The sequence below is a fragment of the Dioscorea cayenensis genome, chromosome 11 (genome assembly GCF_009730915.1).
Source record: "Dioscorea cayenensis subsp. rotundata cultivar TDr96_F1 chromosome 11, TDr96_F1_v2_PseudoChromosome.rev07_lg8_w22 25.fasta, whole genome shotgun sequence".
Taxonomy (NCBI): Eukaryota; Viridiplantae; Streptophyta; class Magnoliopsida; order Dioscoreales; family Dioscoreaceae; genus Dioscorea; species Dioscorea cayenensis.
In genome coordinates, this window is record NC_052481.1 from 20,848,832 (window position 1) to 20,869,407 (window position 20,576).

Sequence of the window (20,576 nt, forward strand, 5' to 3'; positions counted from 1 at the left end):
ATATACCACTAGAATATTCAGAACTACTGAAGAGGGATATTTACATATACATGGTAAACTAATGATTTACCAATATTGGAGTAGGTTTAATACCCGTATTTAGTTTTTTTTATTATAGTCAATCTATTTCTTTAGTTCTCCTATTATAATTTATCTGCTGTCAGTCTTTTTATTTTCATATTTAGAAATAATCAATCCCTCCCTCAAACAGCCGTCTTTTCACTGTCCAAAATACAGATCATTATTTTATTATAGTGATTTGCCCTCTATTTTATTATTTTTTGAACATGTCGCAGATCACTATGAAATAAGAGTACTGACCTTGCAATGTTAATATAAGATTAATATCTTAATTAACTCAGTGCTTTTTTTTATGTCAACATTTTGAACGGAAAAAGAAACGATTATTTGAGGAAAGGATTGATATTTTCCAAATGTAAAAAGTTAAGGACTGACAGTGGATAAATTATAATAAGAATCTAAAAGTGACAGACTGACTATAATCGAGGGACTAAATTGGGTATTAAACCATATGAGTAATCCATCTCTAGGTTGACAATTGTTTTGACTACTATCAAAGTAAAACCTTGCGAGTTGATAAAGTTGTTCAAATGGAAGCTTGTAATCATCATCTGCATCTACAACCACATGAGCACCACCAAAATCAAGAGCATGTCCAAGAAAGTTTGTCCAATTAAATCAGTGGGTTGCTTAAAATGGTTCACCGCCTTCCAATTGGGATCCACAATGACTTCTCAAAAAAATAAGATCCAATCTTTCAAGAGCTAGGCAAAAGAATACTCAGACTTCCATGATGTCTTGCAACAATCTCAGCCAAAGATGAGAATTTGATGAAAGGATAGTAGTCAATGCTGGGCACAGACGATCCACATATACAAGACAATGGTCCTTCACCTTAATCTCACAAAGTACACGTCTACATCTATAATAAAACCTACCCTCACAAGCCACAACACCAGTTGGTGCCTCATATACCCAAAAGGTCATCTATTGTGTCACGACCGAACCCGGTCCAGTAGTTAGACAAATAGCCGCTCACCCACAAGGCGGAATCCTGCAGGCATGCAAAATACAACTTAGAACTTTCTCCTGATCTGAAAAGAATTAAGAAACAATTTTATGAGCTTAACAACCCAATAAACAATTAATATACTGAAATATTTGGAGATCATATAGAGTTCAAAATTCAAATTCGATATCAAGTATATATATATATATATATATATATATATATATATATAGCAAAACTTGTACATATGCCTATTAAAAGGATGAAACATAAATCGTGACATATGTCAAACATCGAATAAAGACAGATTCCACATTTATAATGTTTCACCAAAAAACTGCTTCATAATAGTTTTTCAAAATATACCGATTTTATATTAATCAAATATCAAAATGTGATAATTATAAAATAGAAGTCTCTTGACCAAAACAATTTAATCTTGTAATAGTTTTCCAAGAGCAGTCAGTCCTCGATTGATTGTTCCAGATAGAAGGATCATGGCTCCCCGGAACCATGACATCCATCAGCAGCAACATCTCCTTGCGTGCAAGAGACGAAGTGATCCCATTTTTTTCATCGGGTTCGGGTGAAGACCAAAGATCTTGAGCGACCGATCCGGCCCAAACTTATTAAGGCTAATTGTTTTATCTTAGTGATCCAAGTTAGAATTATCAAAATTCATTTATTTTATCTCGGTGACCTGAGTCATATACTATTATTATTCCACCGACGGCTTGATGTGAAACTATAGTCTCAATTCATAGAGTTCATGTCGACATAGTTAATGTTGATCCCCATTTATTAGGTTAGTACATAGCTTATTTGGAGAGAATATTTATAATAAAATAAATTTTGCCATAAGTGTCAAAAGCATTATTTTTTAAAGAACTAGATTGTCAATACTTGCTAATAAAATATTGCTAAGTTATCAAACTAAAATAACATAATATAACAAAATGTATACCATCAAATTCTTCAAAAAAATTTTCAAAAATTGTCATTTCAGCAAAGATACTACAACTTAGTATATAATCAAAGAATATCATGATCCCACATTTATTTAGAAATTAAAGCCAATTGGAGCTACAAAGTTTTGGTTTAGAGTTGAGAGGCTGCAACAGTGGTGATGTCATGCTTAATTGGAGGAGTTATTCCTTACTATCTTATATTTTAACTCATAAATTTTTGACTGATTTCATCTAGAAGCATTTTAGTTTAATATTTGGGGTTGCAATAGCTTTGGAAAGGGCTCGAGTTCATTGGGAGAATAGTTATATATTTACACAAAGAGATCAATTCTTAGCCTAGATTCAAAATCTTTAAAAATTTCATATGTTATTCAACTCTAGTCACTTATTTGTCCTGTCTAGATTTGCGTGCATTAGTTTTATCTTTGCAGCATTGGTCTAGACTTTGTCAAGTGTCATATCTTTTGTTTCCGCTTTGCAACGTGGCCCAATAATTAAGGCAAATAATTCCAATATCATACCGTCCTTAGTGAGTTTTCATTTTTCCTTTATTCTGTGTGTGTGTATATATATATATTTATACATGGAATGTTTGGTTTTGTAAAACACAAAAATACAACTATATTCAACTGAACAAGTAATTTATAAAATTAAGTTAATAATTTAGTTATAAAAATTTTATAAAATTAAGTGCAGACTGGGAGAAGGATCTGGACCCGCTGATGTTAGATGTTGGGCTGTATTTGGATTAGGGCCCAGAGGATACCTGGGGAAGTTTGTTGGAAATAATTGATGACCCATTGATGTTGTGTGAAGTGGGCCAGCAATTGGGGCCCAAGTTGCATAGTGAGTCCAAAGAAAGAAGGATGGGTGTTGGGCCGGTTTCTGGGCCGATTCTGGGGAATAAAGGAGAGAAGGGCAATGAGCTGGTAGAGTCTTTTGTTGGGCCGGATTTGGTGTTTGAAGAGGAGAGGGGTAGTAAGATGGCTGAGGGAGGCCAAATGAGGCAGTTGCTTGGGCCGAGTGTTGGGCCGGGAACGGACCTTTCAGAGGTGAATTTTGAGGATGGCTCAAGATTTCCTTCTGTTGCCTGGCAATTTGGTTTTCAATGCCATTTCATGGCAGTTTTTTGGTTCTTGGTACCGTTCAAGCATACTTTAGTGAAAAAGATGGTGACTTGTGGGGACGATTCGAAAGTCTACTATGGTAAGACATCAAATTTTGCAGATTCCAGTAGTACCATTCGTCGTAACATGGAGTTCATTGGACCTTGCTCTTATGATGCTTTTGGGGCATCATCGAGTGAGGAGGCTTTAGATCGCTTCACGGGCTAATTTTTTTTGCTTTTGAGGGGCTAGGAGGAGACCGTTGTTCCTCTCGTTGTATTCTGTTTTTTTTTTCGTTCCACGGCTAGTTGACTTTGTTTTGTTGGCTTTTTTGGCTCGTTCGTCGTTTTGTTCTTTTGCTGGGTTTCCAATTGGAGTGATTTATCCCACTTTTTTAAAAAAATAAATTTAAGTTAATAATTTAATTATAAAAACAAGTATATTCAATTAAACAAGTAATTTATATTTACCATGCCACATTATCAACTTAATTTTTTAAAATATTAAATTGTTTTTATAAATTTTATTAATATTATTAATAAATTTTTATTGAAATTTTGAAATTTCAATGCCACATTATCAACTTAATTTAAAATTGTTTTTTTATAAATTTTATTAATATTATTCATATATTTTTATTAAAAATTTGAAATTTCAATGCCATATTATCAACTTAAGTTTTTCCATAAGTTTTTATAAAATTAATAAAAATTTGAAGTTTCAATGCCACATTATCAATTTAATTTAAAATTGTTTTTATAAATTTTATTAATATTATTTATAAATTTTTATTGAAAATTTGAAATCTCAATGCCACATTATCAACTTAATTTTTTCCTTAAATTTTTATAAAATTAATAAAAATTTGAAATTTCAATACCACATTATCAACTTAATTTTTCATTAATTTTTTATAAAATTTAAAATTTCGGCAACTTTTTGAAAATAAAAAAAACTTGTTTTTAATTAGTAAAATTATAAAAAACACCACATTGCAACCCAGAAGATTCAAACCAAGGTGAGCTCCTATGATTCATTTCCCACCAACCACTTAGGCACATTCACATTAAATGATGACTAAATACAAACAAAAAATTATCAAACATTAATATGGGGGCTGAAACCTCTGGTTCCGCCACCTATAATGATCTATATATGAGAATATATATAAATTTAAATTTATTTTTTAAAAAGGAATTTGATGTTGCTTAAAAAATTGTTATTTCATAATTAATAGGATCATTTTTTAAATCAGCTGATATATATATATATATATATATATATATATTAATAAATCTGTTGAGATCTTGATTTTAAATATCTTTATCAATATTTTAAAAAATAAAAAATAAAAAATAAAAATAAATATTGAGTATACTTGTTAGTTTGTTTTCCTTGTGTGTGTGTGTGTGTGTGTGTGTGTGTGGAGTGTGGAGTGTGGATGAGGGCTTGTAATATGTTAAATTTAGTGACCTTTTTTGATATAACTTATGTAATGGTTTTAGAAATATAATGTGTTGGATTAGTGCTTCTTGTTATTTTAATAGTTATCATGTTGTAAATTGTTTAGATTGATGATCATATAATTAATGCGTTGGAGATTGAGATATCTCTCTCATTCATGAGTTGGAGAATGAGATGTATGCACCACCATGATTCATGATGTTTAACTATACGGCATACATAAAACTATTAATAGTGCATGTACTGTGAGAATGATTTTTAATTATATATATATTACTTAGCCACCTTTAACTACAGAGAGACTCGTCTTGCCAGCCTCAATACATACCCAACATCTAAGCCGCATTTTCAGCTCCATAACATGCCCCATTATATATATATACACATATCTATATACATTGTAGTTCCATTCCATAGTTGACAAATACTAAGGATTGATTCCTTTCTTCAATCATTCATGGCCAACCAATACCATCCATTTCTTCTACTGTCCCTTCTTCTTCCTCTTCTCTCCATACCTTCTTCTTCTTCTTCTACTTTCTCCCATGAACATCATCAAGACCACCACCACCACCCAGTATTAAAATCTTTGCACTTCTCCCTCTACCAACATGAAACCATCAACCAAACCGGCTACATTATTGTCAACGGTGTCGCCGGAGCTGGCTTCGGCCAAACTACCAGCCCTTTTGGCACCATAATAGTCTTCAATGATAAACTAACAACCAGCAAAAGCTCAAACTCTAGTGTAGCAGGCATTGCCGAAGGGACATCGATAACTTCAAGTATCAATGGCCTTCAAGGTGTATCTTTTGCTAAGATCACACTCAAGATCAAAGGACACCAAGGCTCCATTTCCATCGTTGGAGGTACTAACAATGTTAAGCCTGCTGACCATCCTGTTGTTGGAGGCACTGGGGACTTCTTGTTTGTTCAAGGCTTTGTTAGATCATTACCAGTTGAACTCCAGGGTCTGAGAGTTGTTTACAAGATTGAGTTCAATCTCTACTGGCCTCCATATGCTGCTGCAGTTCATGGGTTTAAGTAAGCAATTAATTAACTCTGTTCTCTTGCTGTAAGTTTATTTTCTATCTTTTGTATGGTTGTACTTAATCATTTGGTTGGGTTTCATCAATAAGACATTTAATTAATGGCTGGTTTGTGAAGGAGTGGGAAGAATTCTTGTATCCCTAATCTCTCTTCTATACTTTGAATTTCTTGTTTAATAAAGCTATATATTCTGTTGATAAAGGTGTACGTCTTCTTTAGTATATATATTGAGTAGAAAATATAAAAATATATTATTATTATTATTATTCCAAAGCTCTTACTCAACATCAATTTATTTTTCAGTAATTAACTAAAGCAAACAAGCAAACACTAATTACAATAATCAACTGAATAAATCATCAAAAATTGACTTTATTAGCAGAAATTAAAAAGAAAAATAGTACACATGATATCAAAGAAACAAAAATGAAGACATAACCACTCATATCATGGAGGGGTGAGCATGGGATAATAAGTATTAATTTGAGCAGCAGTATAATATCTTCCCGTGTCTGTGACATTCATAATTTCTCGATAGCTGATCTTATTGGTATTAATATTGCATGAGAAAATTCTAGGAACAGCCCTGCGGACAAATCGTAGTCTTTTTGAGTCAAATTTGGGAACAGTCATAGTAAATAACAATTCATAATCTTCTGATCTTTCTCCTAAAACCATTTGTATTGGTGCAACTGCGGATGCATGATCTTCTCCTTCATAATCCCATTCTATAAAATCCCATATATAATGTCCTTCATTATATTCTCTTTCTTCTGTAATGGTTTGTTTCCGTGATAATGCCAGTGATAATGTCCGACGAGGAAGTATATCTCTCATAAATTTGAGATCAATGCAATGCAAGTGATTCCATCCTGAGAAGTCTTCTTTGATCTCCATTATATGAAAAATAAAATCATATACATTTTGTTCCATAACCAAGTGCAAACGCCCTCGACACTCTCCAAAATATAAAGTATCTCGGTAGAAGTCATCACAATAATCAGGACATACTAGAGTTTGCACTTGAAAACTTTCTACGTTTAAAGAAAATATAGACAGACTCAGTGTTTCATCACCAATTTTAAGTACCCAGTAAACTTTTCCGTTCAAAAATAAGCCTTTTGTCGGCCAGTTATAGACCAATTCAAGATGTCGGAATGTATACATGATCTTCCTGTTGGAAACATAGTACCACATTGGTTGTGTGATAAAAGTGTAATGAGTTTATATATAAGTATAGGGGTTGAGCCATTAAGTCTTGAGATTTTTTGGTGTAAGACCCCTAAACCCATATAAAGTCCATATAGGGCCCACTATTACCAAAATATAAAAAATCTAACACTTCCATGATTGTGTGTTGTTGTACGTAGTATATTCTAATTTGATAGAAATAAATGTCATCAGATGTGAGCATTATGAGTTTATGATCTGGAGTGAGAATCATATCTAAAGGACACCAGTTTGGATATACTCGAGAAATTCGTCTGTATTGCATTGTGACAGGATTGAATATGTAGATCAATTTTAAGGAAAAACGGTATTCTGATCTCTTCCACATAACCGGACAAATGAGTAAACCATAGGATTCCCATACTTTCAGCAGCATCATGTTTGAGGATGGAAAGAGAGAGATCTGGGACTGAGGAAAGTGCCCCATCAAATAAGTAATAATAGTGAATGTGCTCTTCTGGATTTGAACATGTAAAACCTGATATGGTGTGTGGGTTGCAATTGTTTATGTGAAGTTTTGATGAAGTATCGATCTGAGATAATTGACCGCCATAGTTTGCTAACGCCTTTAAACCTTATTACAGACTTAATTTGTTGGAAGCTGGGAAAGTATTTCCAACAAAAGGTCTTGGTTATTGCCCACTAACATTGGAAGAATCTTTGAGCTTTTGCTTGTATGAGATTATGTGAAGAATTTTATCTATAATCTATTGATATTTAAATATTTTTATAAGCGCACAAAATATTTATAAATATGGGATATATTTTAACAATGGTATAATTACACACTTAAATTTTATTTGAAAAATCAATATATATATATATATCTTTAACTATTAGACTATAGATAGAATTTTTGTTAAATTTAATTCCGAATTATGTTAGATAAAGTAAAGGTTTTGAAGAACTTAAAGGGTAAGTTTAGATAATATTCTGAACTAATTGAATTTTTATAATTTGAAGACTTTATTTTTGTAAAATAAATAGTACTAAAGCTAGTTATACAAATTTTATATTTTGAGTATTAAATTTTATTTTATTTTGAAATTTGATTTTTTTTTTCTGAGTAATATGTAATTGTCATTCCATAATTAATCAATTGAAAAAAAATTTGGATTGGATTTTAGATATGTAATATATATATATATATATGCTCACAATTTGTATTTATGGTGTTTTTCTCCTTTTTATGCAGTCTAAAAAAAATCATCATAAAGTTGATACAAAAGTAATATGTTTTCAAAAGCTCATTAATTCAAATACGAAATATAATAGCAATCCAATTATCTTATGTGATTCTGAATTCATACCAACATGTATATATTTATACATTAATGATTTATTTTCTTCATAACTTTCAAGGAGATGAATATATATATATATATATATATATATATGATCAATTATGATCAATAATGAGTGGATCACAAGAAGTTAAAGCCATGGAGGAATTTGTGGTCCAAGTCATGCCATCAATATAATTAACACCTGATGCAAAGTAGAATAACTTTTATTAATAGAGTTAAATAATTAATATTTATTAATACATTTAGATGACTTAAAAAGTAAAAATTATTTATTATTTTATCCTAATTAATCTTAAAAAGATATAATAAAATCTCTACATAGTAAGCTTATCATATTAATCACAATTAATAGTAATTTATGACATTTAGACGACCCAAACTTTAATTTTAATGAGTGATTTTAAATTCATGGATACTAAATATAAACAATTCCATGACATGTTAACAATAAGGTGAACAAAGTCAATGCAGAAAATTAATTAATAATTATAATTATAATTAATTATAACATATATCCAATATTTAATCCACTAAAAATTGAGATTAAGCTAAAAAATATAAAAAATATATATCTGCTAAATTTTTGAAAATTAAAACTTATAAAAAAAACTCATCCTAAATCAGTGACACTTTCACATAACCTGTATGATTTGTTTTTCTTTACAATTATGAAACGGTCATGTTCATTAGATTATATATATATATATATATACATGGAAAAAAATAAGCAAAAATTAGCTTCATCCCCTCCATTTAGACTCAGACAAGACTCACCCATTTTTTAACAGTTATAAAAAATTTAAAGATTTAAAGACTCACCATTTTTTTTATTAATATACTAGAAAAAAAAAATATTTAAAGGATGTTGGAGGAAATAAAATAAAATAAACCAAATACAATTGAAATGGTTATAAATAATAGTTGATTGTTACCTAATAGAGGTGAGCTTATACTAAATTCATTTTTCCGGTTTCAAAATTTTTTTACTTTCTACAAAAACAATTATCAAAAATGCTAAACTTTTCCATTCCTACACACTTTTTCAATTTGCATCATTTTCTTAAATAACATAAACACCAAAAGGTAGCTTGGTTGCTACGCCATTCTGTTAAAAAGATCATTATGAAACATTTTGGTGATTGAAAAATGATTGAAAAATGAAGAACCCTTCAGGACGCTGGAATGAAGAAGCAGGGTTTGTTCCTATCCCTCCACACTCCTCAAAAAAAAAATATCTGATGATCCTCGTTAAGCTGCTGATAGACATCAACAATCACTCAATGAAGCTTCTCAGAAAATTAAGCGCTAGAGATCTTGATACTTCTGGCGATCCTGCTCATGATATAGCTCAGGAGTAGTTGCTCCTTTTTTTATTTAGGCAGGCCTGAGATGTCTAGATGATGCCTTCCGCCTTTCTAGACTTCTTTTTCCCCTCTTTTTATTTTGCTTTTATGTACTTTCTGTACTTTCTGTTGTGTTTATTGTACCCCCCTCATTTATGGTGAGAGGTTCTTATTTCTGTATTATTCTTTTTCTTTTCAATAAATTTGTGATTTATCCACATTTACCTCAAAAAAAATCATCATTAACATTTTGGTATTTGAAAGATACAAAAAAAGATGATCAATAAGACAAATGGGAGGATTATTGTCATCAAGATTTTGATGCAATATGAGAGAGCAAAAGAATTAGAAAGATCATTAAGCACCTACCTTAATGTACATTAATTGAAATTATTGAGAAGACTTATATTTAAACTTATTGAAAAAAATACTATTTCTTTTTCTTTTAAATAAAATAGTCTCATGTGTCATATGCCAATATGTTTTTTTTTCCTTCTTATATGTGCATTGTTTGTCTTCTTATTTATAACATTTAATGCATTAAAAATTGAGATTAAGTTAGGCAATATAAAAGGAATATTCATATGCTAAAATTTTGAAAATTAGAACATATTGAAAAAAGAAATTCATCCTAAATTAGTGACACGTTCATATTACTTGTATGATTAGTTTTTGTTTACAATTATGAAACAGTCATGTTCACTGGATTCTATATATATATATATATATATACATAAAAAAAAACTTAGCTTTTTCCCTCCATCCATCTAGACAAACAAGACTCACCATTTTGTGATTATTTAGCCGTTTTTAAAAAGATATTTAAAAAATATTTGTTTATATATTAATATACCAGAAAAAAATATTTAAAGGAAGTTGGAGGAAATCAAATAAAATGAATATAATTAATAATGATCTCCATAAGAAAATTAATATTTATATACACAGCATTCAATTAACTAAGTTATCATTAATAATTATCTCCATGAGAAAAAAATTTACAATTTAAATTTTTGAAGGGGTTAAGAAATATCGTATTTCAACCAATTATATGTTTTATTTTTCTTAATTTAATGTATTTTGATGGTATTAAAAAAGTTGGGTAGTTTTAGTTGCAACCTTAACCCATTAATATTTTTTTTTGGCAAGTATTTTGCAGCTCTGATTTTCAACTTGTCAATGCATTACAAGAAATTCCATCCCCAAAAATCTTCTTTGATCTGTAATATAAAATTATATTGTTATGTTAACAACTAATTAACAAGTTCATTTTTAAATTATTTAATATCTTAATCAATTGGATCTTAAACATATACTTATGTGGACAATTCTTTTTAATTCAAAAATGAAGTTCTTTAAATTAATTGAAAAAATTATATATATATATATATGGCATTTAAATGGGAGAGGTGAGCTTATATTAAACTCATTTCTCCAGCTTCAATTTTTGGGGCAAAATAAACATAAAAAATACCAAAAATAAAATTAACTTTTAACATTCAGGGAGCTAATATTAGTTCCGCCCATTTTTTGACTTCAAACCACTTCACGACAAGCTAACGTTATACACTTTGGTATTTGAAAAATACAGAAGACCAAGATGATTAATAGGATTATATAACAAGTAGCTTGAGAAACAAAGTTTGCTCTCTGTACTACTGTGCTTTGGAAGGCAATAATCATGAAGCTTTCTGTATAAACATGGCAGATTGAAGGTCTCTGATGGTTGACGATGATTATAATTCATCAAGACACATCAATGCATGCATTTTACACAGTCTGCATTGTCGTCAGGATAAGCATGAGCAATCAACTGCATTGATGCAGTGTGATAGAGCGAAAGGATCAGAAAGAAGTACCTACCTCAATGTAAATAGGGAGAGAGTGCAACAAATGTTCTTTGCTTTGTTTGATCATTTCATGAATGAATGTCCTGCAAATTAAACACATCAAGATTTCTAGGATTTAAATAGTTTATCAAATATAATGCAATAACAAGCATATCAGTGAATGAGATACAAATTCAGATCATCACAGTCCTAACAAAGATCAACCAAAGTTTTGAGTGCACATCAGTATACTGCTTTGAACTCATTACATGCAATAGAGACTTACCATTAGATTTCCCGCTGACGGAATGAGAAAGATGTTCAAAATAGTCTTTGGTAGCATCTGTCATATAATCGGTAAAAGGATTTAATATTATGTGAATATGAAGTATAACAAATGTCACACTGTTTGTTACATGCATACTCACCATGCTTCATTGTTAATGATGGGTCTGGCTCTTTCACATATCCAACGACCTTGGCAGGGTTCCCTGCAGACATACTGCATGGAAAATAAAATACTGTCAATTTTAGACAGAAACCAACAACTCCTATGATACATGATGATAAAAGCATTAGGAAAGAAAAAGATGTTTTACTGTCAGATAAAGGATTTATCTGCAGAAATAAAACATGCTTAATCAACATCCACCATGCAGGCTATTTTTGCACATCCAGCTGGTGGTAAATCAGGATCAACATATTGGGCATAGCCAGACAGAGAAACAGACTATATAACTTATTTTTTTCCCTAATTTATCTGCAAGGGTGGCGGGTCACACAAGTCTTTGGGAAACCAGACAAAAAATATTTGATTTATCCAGAAAATTCATTAATGCTATAAATAGCAAATGTAAAAGAAAAGGAACTAACAGATGCTTACAATTTGTTGGAGGCAAATGACAGACAAAAGAAAAGGACTGTAAAAGATGGAAGCAGAATTTTCTATAATAGCGACTGAAAGTTCTAAATTCAGTTGAAACCTCACAGAGTTCCAGGTTAGCATTTGGACTAATATCAGATTGTGTGAAAGAATAGTAGGAACACAAAAGCAATTAGTAGTACAATGAAAGCAAATACAACAACAATGATATAATGAAAATAATGTTCATTTAATATCATAATAACCCTGGAAAAAACAATGGAAAAATCAAGGAAGAAATTGGCTATAGTTTAATCAGTCATCATGTTTAACAACAAAATGTGTGGATAAAAAGGCACCGGTCAGAAAGTAAATCAGCACCAGAATGATAATTCTACCAAGATATAAAAATAAAAAAATCAGGGTGAAAATATCGAGCAAAAGATAAATCTATAAAAAGAAGAAATTTATTTCTAAAAATTGACCAGTTAAAGCAACTAGTCAAAGGCCATTCATATTTCAATAGAACTTTTCTTAGAAATATATATAGTTGTACGGAAACAACAAAATGGGTCACATCAAAGACTGGTTTGCATACAAAAAATGATTTGCTGGACAAACTTTGTGCATTTGGAGAAAAATTACAAAGATTTTCAAAAGAAAAAACAAATGGTTATAAATAGGAACTAGTTTTGCCAGCCTATGTATTGCCAATCTTGCCATGTTTCAGAATTTTGATTTGAAGGTAAATTGAGACTTCAAGCCAGTCAGAAACTACAGAGACCAAATGAGAATAAAAAATAGCATATTCACCAACCAAAGCAAGAGCACTTCATACCTGTGGGGAGGGACACTCTTTAAAACAAGAGAACCAGCAGTGATCATAGCACCTTCACCTACAGTTATGTTACCAAGAATGGTTGCACCTGCTCCAATAAGGGCACCAGGGCCAATTTTAGGGTGACGATCTCCAACTTCCTTGCCAGTACCTCCTAATGTGACACCCTGGTAAACACGTACAAAAGAGAAACAACATTTCTTAAATGTTTTGAAGATGTGTGCATAAGGTCCAAAACATCTTCCATAGTGGTTTTTTTTTTGCAACAAGCGCCCCCAACTTAAGGGATGTTAAGAAACTGATACTGAGGTGCACTAGTTATGGTGGCGTGAAGACTCTCTAGGATAAATTTCTTTGCCAACAACCTCGGACAGGAGGAACCACTATTCCTGCCATGAGGGACCCACTGTGCATTTTGTGAGTTGAGGAACTCAAGCACGTGAGAACCATTGGGCAACCGCCCTATTCTCCCTATGTATATGTTCAAATAATGTTTTTAACTGAAAAAGGAAAAGATTAAACAAAAGAAAAACATCCTGATTTCAACATTTTATTCAACCCAGCTCAGATAATCCAGAGGAAATTGGAGCAAAGGAAGATATTTATTTAGAGCCACGACACTCTTAGAATAATGAAAACATCATACAACCATTTAACATGCTAAAAGGAAAACCTGAGCTCTGAATCAAGAAGGCCATATTCTACTCTATTTTCACCATTAATAGGATTGCTGGGCCATCACCATTAGAATAATGAAATTGAGCTACTATAGCTGTTTTTCATTTCCTCCTTGGCTTTCTTTGTCGCCACATGCAAATAAAGCCTACCCACTTTTTGTCTGCAATCTTTCCCATCAGAACACAAGTTGAGCTCAAAAGTGGAGGGCGACTCCCATTTACATTCAAGCTTATCCATAAGTATTCAATCTAATGAACTTAACAATCAATGACTTTCTGATTACTAAGTAATTCAGAAAGTTCCCTTGATGAATAAAATTCATCATAGATGCAGATAATACCACACATGAAAATAAGAAATGAGCACTTGCCTGCATTAAAGAGACCTTATTGCCCACAACAGCAGTTTCACCAATAACTAAACCTGTTCCATGATCCAACAATATCCCTCTCCAATTCTTGCAGCTGTAATATATAGTAAGAAGAAGGCATTAGATTGACATGGTACAGATCAACAGCCATCTGTTCACCTTCAAGAGTAAAAATTTAATCTCGATAAAAAAAAAAATTTTAAGCTAGAATAATAAAAGAAGTTCATCAAATATTCAACATATTCCTGGTTTTATAAATAAAAAACACAAAATGCAAACCTGGGTGTATATCCACAGCAAAAACCTATCATAAATAGAATTTAACTAAAATCAGTAAGGAAGAAATGTGATTAAATAACTTGAATACTAGGTGGGAATCTCTAATAATAAGATGGAATGGTAAATATACAACAACATTCACCTCACTAATCCGACTTTGCAATGCTAATGCTAATATCTTTCGTCCTTGGTTCCACAATGCATGTGACACACGATATGATTGCAAAGAATGATAACCCTGCAAAAATGGCCATTGAGTAGCAAAATACTCATATCATATTGAAGCACAAATGATAGGAAGTAATCAGCTTATTAGAAAATTAGAAAGAGCTATGAAACAGTAACAATTCATTTGAGGATAAAATGCAACTTTTTCTCCAATGGATTGAGTCCGAAAAGAAACGTACTTTATACACCAGGAGTAATAGAAAGCAGCGTTCAAGGAAGATTGAAAATTGAAAGCTACAACTGGACAAAGAGATCATTGGCAAAGAAAGCACACTTATTAAGCATCTATTTGTAATTTTTTTTTTTAATATTTTCATCAAGTGTTTTAATGAGTGCTAAATATAATCATTCCATGAACAACAGTATGCAATTCCAACTCCAAAAGTTCATTCACATTAGTAGTCTTTGCCAAGCATAATGGATAAAACAGTTAAATGATCATGATCACAGCGCTGAACAATCAAATAAATGAAACCAACATCTCATAGCCACATAAGTGTCATAATGGAAAAGAATACCTTGAGATATAGAAGGGCCCAGCTATATGATCCACAAGCTGGGTCTCGATCTTTAAACGCCTGCATAAAACAAGTTATACCACAGTTGTAATGCCTCAATTAAAGACAACTTTCTTGATTAAGAAACTACTAAATAAAGGTGACACTCAGATGCCTGTCTAGTGGAAATGGAGTCACCTGAAGATCTAGGCGAATTGCATGTTGAATACCTCTATCATTCATCACCACGTCATCAAAAATGTCCATCAGTTGTGTTGCAAGCAGTGTTGGATTCTGAAGCCTATTGGCAAGTACAAAACCCAATGCACGCTCTAAACAATCATGTGACAGAACACTAGCGTATAAGAAACTGCTCAAAATCGGCTCCTTTTCAGCCTGAAAAAGAAGCAAATCCAATCAAATTTGATAACCTTTAAACAGGCAATAAGCCAGAATGCCCAAATAATCTTCTATAATCTAAGATTATTACTTTCATAATGAACATGTAGAACATGAAGAACAGCATCATCATCTTTAAGAAAATCATTCAGATAACTTTGCCAGAAAACAGTAAAGTAGTGAAATCAGATGGCCATTTCCTAAAATAGGAAAACAAAGAGATCAGACACTAATGTGCAACTCAATCAAGGGAAAACAGAGGATAAGAGCAGAAAAACAAAATGGACAATCAAATGTAAGAAAATCCACTGATAAACATTTATCGTATCCCAATCAAGAAAAAACGCAGAAGTATTAACTGAATTTAAAATGGATTAAAAAAAGCCACACAATTCATCAAAAAAAAGCCTGACTTCCACATCTATTGACCAAAAACAAAATCCAAACTTTTTCGACTGAAATATAAAAAAAAACACCAGGTAAGAAAGTGACAACCTCCGACTTGGCTTCAGCTCTAATGATATCCCAAATGGGATCATCCAAACACTCCGATCTCAGTCCCATGCTCTTCGGGTTCCCATCCATCTTCATCTCTAAAACCGGGAAGACCTTCTCAACTCGACTCTTAGCATTCACCGAGCCAGAAACACCATAATAACAACAAGAAGAAGCCGAAGACGAAGAAATCCTCTCCCTGCTCTTCACCCCCTCGCCCTCCTCCAATTCCTGGAGAACAACGCACCTGCACGCCATCGCCACCCTCGCACCACAGCAGACGCTTCGAAACCCTCCAAAATCCTAGGGTTTCTACAACTTCGACGAAACCCTAGCCTTCGGCGGCGGCCGCGGCCAGCGGATCTCCGGCGGTGCACGAGTAAATGCGAGCGCTGGGGTGGGAAAAACGAAGCGAATCGCGGGACGGAACTGAAAACGGCCGCATATGACTGAAAAGTCTATAATGCCATCGTTTTTTAGATAAATTACAAGAGTGGCATGACTAGTGTGGGACGCCGTTGACCACACGATGGGAGTGGGGATAAGGTTTGGAGATGCGATACTGACCGTCCAATTTGTTTGGCTTATGCGGCTGTTCGGTGATTTTAGTTGGGCCCTAGTCTGCCTTTTTTTGTGATGCTCTTTGAGACAAAGATAACTTTTGTTGCATGATTGAGGTTTGAGTGGCCTTTTTTTAAAAGGTGGAAAATTAACTAAAAATATATTTAAATAATTTATTTTAATTTTTAAAATTTTAAAATATTTAATTAAAAAACTCTGAACACTAGTCCTAATTAAGAGTGTGGATTAACTATCTCGATCCCTTTTTCCTCAAGATCAATTCCCAACCAATACATACGATCTATATAACTTCATCAAAAAATAAAATACAATATTTTATAAATGTATATTAATAAGAAATATTTAAATTGATTTTAATTTTTAAGATAATCAAGATTTTTTTGGTAATTTTAATGTTCCTAATAATTTTATATTTAAATAGTTAATTTAATTAAATGATAGATTGGAATATAATATTAATAAGTTTGTTAAATGAAATTTTAATCATAATGATCTCTCTCAACTTTTCCATAATTCAAAAGACACTTTAGCGGGAAAAGGTGCAAAACATGCAACCAATCCAATCATCAATAAAACTCTTGCATTTATATACGTCCAAATTTGAAGACAGAAAGCAAACTAAAACTACTACAAAACATCAAACCATGCATTTATATTTTATATCTTAATGATATTATTATATATCACCATCACCAAGCATTTCAAACACTAATCACTAGTCATAATATGGTCCGTTCTTTTCTAACCATGTAGAAAACTTTATTTAGTGCTTGATGCTTGGCCACCACGTAAAAAAGTGTTTTTCCAACAACAACTTTCTCCATTGTTGAGCTTTTGCAGTCCATTATGTGCTCATCTTCCCTAGTTCTAAAATTAGAGTATTCTCTAATTTCAGTCTACTAAAACGTGTTATCAAATCACAATTGAAAAAAAAAAATAATATCATATAAAACATGTGTCAAAATATGATAGGTTAGAACCATAGCGTCCTCTGATTCTAAAACCAAAGGAGATGATTTCTTTTTAATACGATTCTATAGATTAGGAAAAGAAAAATACACAATTTTGGAGGCGGTTATTTAAAACCCCTCTCCTAAACCGTTTTTAAAAATGAAAAATGGTGTAGTGTATACTAAAGCATGCCAGTTTGTATGCATTATCTCAGCAAAGTTCGAATGATCTAATGAATTACAGAATGATGCATTAAGCCCTTTTTTGTCCTAAATAAATTCACATGGGTTCAGAGTTGGTGAAGTTTCAGTAGGAAAAAGGACAAATAACATGAGTGATCATGCTCAATATATGATTAGGTTTTTCATCTACGCATAGAAGTAGATGCCAATTCCGACATCTGATGAGGGCGTCTAATCAGGGCAACTAGAAATATTTCCATGCATGCCATCATCAGGGCCAATTGTGAGTATATTATTATTTGCGTCCATGAGGGATAAGAGATCATATATAGCATAGCATAATTGCGGAATAGGAATGAGAAAATGTAGGAGTGAAAAATGAGAATAAGGGGAAAGGAAAGGATAATAAGGGGAAAGAGATGGATAATGATGAAGTTGTTTGGTTGGAGGGAATGAGAGTTAGAAATAGAAAAAGTAAAACAGAGAATTATAGTATAATTACACTTTTTATATAAATAAGATGGCATTTTACAAAACAATACTTTATATTTAATAGTAAATAATTAACATAATTATCATTAAAAATTTCTAATATATTTAACTATTTTAATTTATTTTTATTAAATATTTCATCTAATTAATATAACTTAAAATAAATTTGCTATTTTAAATAATAAACAATTAGCATGATTTATTATTATTAAGTATTTACAATATATTTACTTATTTATTTTAATTAATTAAAATAAAATATTACAGCTAATTAATATAAAGTAACACATGTTTGTTATATTAATTAATAAATAAATAACATGTTTTATTGTTATTTAATATTTTTAATATATTATTTATTTATTTTAATTGTAATTAACTATTTCAACTAATTAATATAATTTAGCAATTGTTTATTTATTAAATAAATAATAATTTATTATTATAAAGAAAGGACATAATAGCCATTCCAAAGTCCCATAATAATTTAAACAGTTGTGGTGGAGGCGGTAGATTAAAAATTTGCAACTAAATTCTTTCCGAGTATGCAATGCAAGAATAGACATGATTGACTGATTTAGAATTGCCAATGCATAATATGCATGTGGAGATCAGGTTACAACTTACAACCACGGGCTGCCAAATTATCCAATATGAGAATAGAACATCAAGGACTTTCAGCCAGCTGCTTTCCACTTTAAAGAGACCACAACCTAAACAATTACACTCTTTTAGGGCATGGAAGACATCCATTCTGAAAAAAATTGATGCAAATTACTTCAACAAACCCTACTTAAAGCCAGAGAGCATACCCTCAAAATGAAAGCACTAGAAATTCACAGTCAGGAGGAAAAACATCATTTTTTATTGGATGTTTCAATTATATAAACAGTGAGCAGTGAGCTCTGAGAAGTCACTCGTGATTCAACAAACCAAAGGTGACATTTGGCCGTGGCATTTGGAAGGTCAAATATCAAGATTACAAATTAACAGTTTATACAAATTACACTGAGGTCCTGAGTCCTGACGTAATGGCAAGAACAAGTCATTGAAATATTGGCATTATTAATGATAGTAAAAATTAATCTACATATGATAATATTAGTCTCACTTGGTTTATAAGACGGCTGAACAAATCCTTCCTCAAAAGGACAACTAGTTTCACTAACAGAATTGAACAATCATGGCCGAAGAGCAGCATAAACAGAGCTAAAAAAGAAGACAAAAAAAACATTTTTATTCTCTGATTGATCAAAAAGAGAAATCTTGGGCTGGAAAACAAGTCAGAAATTCACAAACAAAGAAATTGACACATTATATCTTTAGAATAGAACAAATATCTCAAAGGAAGAGACAAGACTTTCAGTTAACTTCTCTCACTTCCATTCTTAATGATTTAGAGAACATCAACTATTATATGCATCGATTCCAATCAAATCCAAGCCAACTGCAAAAGCAGATCTGAAAATCACCATCGCACTATGAAATGCATCTTTAATGACCTCAAATTCAACCAAAAGAAAAAAAAAATCAAGTAAAAAACAATTCCAAGAGGAAAACCTATAGAAAGCTTGAAATCTCGCTAGATCCACAAGGCAACCAAGTTCCAAAAACACGAATACTAATAGAAATCTCATTATAGGATCAAAACAGAAGGGAGAACATCAGAACAAACATGGAATCGGATGCCGAAGACGGTGACAGGAGAGATGATAGAAGGGAAGCGGGAATCCGATACCTGAGAGCGCTGAGATCTGAAGTTCGGGTGCCTGCTCGCTCGCTCGCAAATGGAGAGGGATTCAAGGCTCTAAAGAAGAGAAGCGAAGCGCGAGATCCGAAAAAAGGAAGGATGCGTGGGCGTGATAGGGAGACGATGCCGACGGTGAGGTAAGAAACCTATTCCGAGCTTCAATGGGGGTTGGGGATTAGGGTTGGTGAGCAAGAGAAGACGGGGCCTGATCTGTTTCGAGACGACGCCGACAACGAGGAATACAGCCCAACATATGCTTTCTGGCAACGATGGAACTCAATCCATGCTTAGAGAGATGGGGTTGGGGATTAGGGTTTGGGAGAAATAGAGATGGGGTTTTGTATTTGGGGGGGAGAGATGGAGTTTTGAGAAATAAATTTTGTTTTTTTATTTATTTTAATTGTCGTAACTAATAAAAATTGATTTATTAAATATTAAATAAATTAATTATCTATTTTTAAATACTTTTTAAAATATTTAAAATATTTTTAATATTAAATATTAAAAAAATATTTAATATTTTTTATTAAATTTTGTTTTTAATATATTTTTAAATTATTTTATTATATATTAAACATTTTTAATATTAATTTTGGGGATTATGGTTTTTATTTTAAATATTTTTATATTTTTAACATAGTATTTT

At 31.8% G+C, this 20,576-nt stretch overlaps 2 protein-coding genes and 1 long non-coding RNA gene across 3 annotated transcripts; 1 reads left to right on the plus strand and 2 right to left on the minus strand.

The window, feature by feature from the left end:
• The first annotated feature begins 4,995 nt into the window (after positions 1-4,995).
• Positions 4,996-5,721, plus strand: LOC120272685 (dirigent protein 11-like). The gene has a single exon (XM_039279561.1). It carries the CDS (start codon positions 5,026-5,028, stop codon positions 5,614-5,616), a length of 591 nt encoding a protein of 196 aa, XP_039135495.1. The 5' UTR covers positions 4,996-5,025; the 3' UTR covers positions 5,617-5,721.
• Positions 5,722-10,978: 5,257 nt separating this feature from the next.
• LOC120272339 (probable serine acetyltransferase 2) lies at positions 10,979-16,397 on the minus strand. Its single transcript, XM_039279156.1, is given in 11 exon segments — positions 10,979-11,431; positions 11,614-11,670; positions 11,756-11,829; positions 13,028-13,194; positions 14,076-14,155; positions 14,158-14,169; positions 14,355-14,379; positions 14,497-14,592; positions 15,101-15,160; positions 15,278-15,475; positions 15,974-16,397. Coding segments are annotated over 11 exon segments (1,047 nt in total). The 5' UTR covers positions 16,232-16,397; the 3' UTR covers positions 10,979-11,411.
• Positions 16,398-19,025: 2,628 nt separating this feature from the next.
• Positions 19,026-20,273, minus strand: LOC120271933. The gene is made up of 2 exons (XR_005540081.1): positions 19,919-20,273; positions 19,026-19,389 (listed from the first exon to the last, which is right to left on the minus strand). It is a non-coding gene; the product is annotated as an uncharacterized LOC120271933 (long non-coding RNA).
• Between the last annotated feature and the right edge of the window lie 303 nt (positions 20,274-20,576).

What these genes read in the sequence shown, in the direction of transcription:
- LOC120272685 (XM_039279561.1), top strand. Translation starts at nt 5,026, where the DNA reads ATGGCCAACCAATACCATCCATTTCTTCTACTGTCCCTTCTTCTTCCT.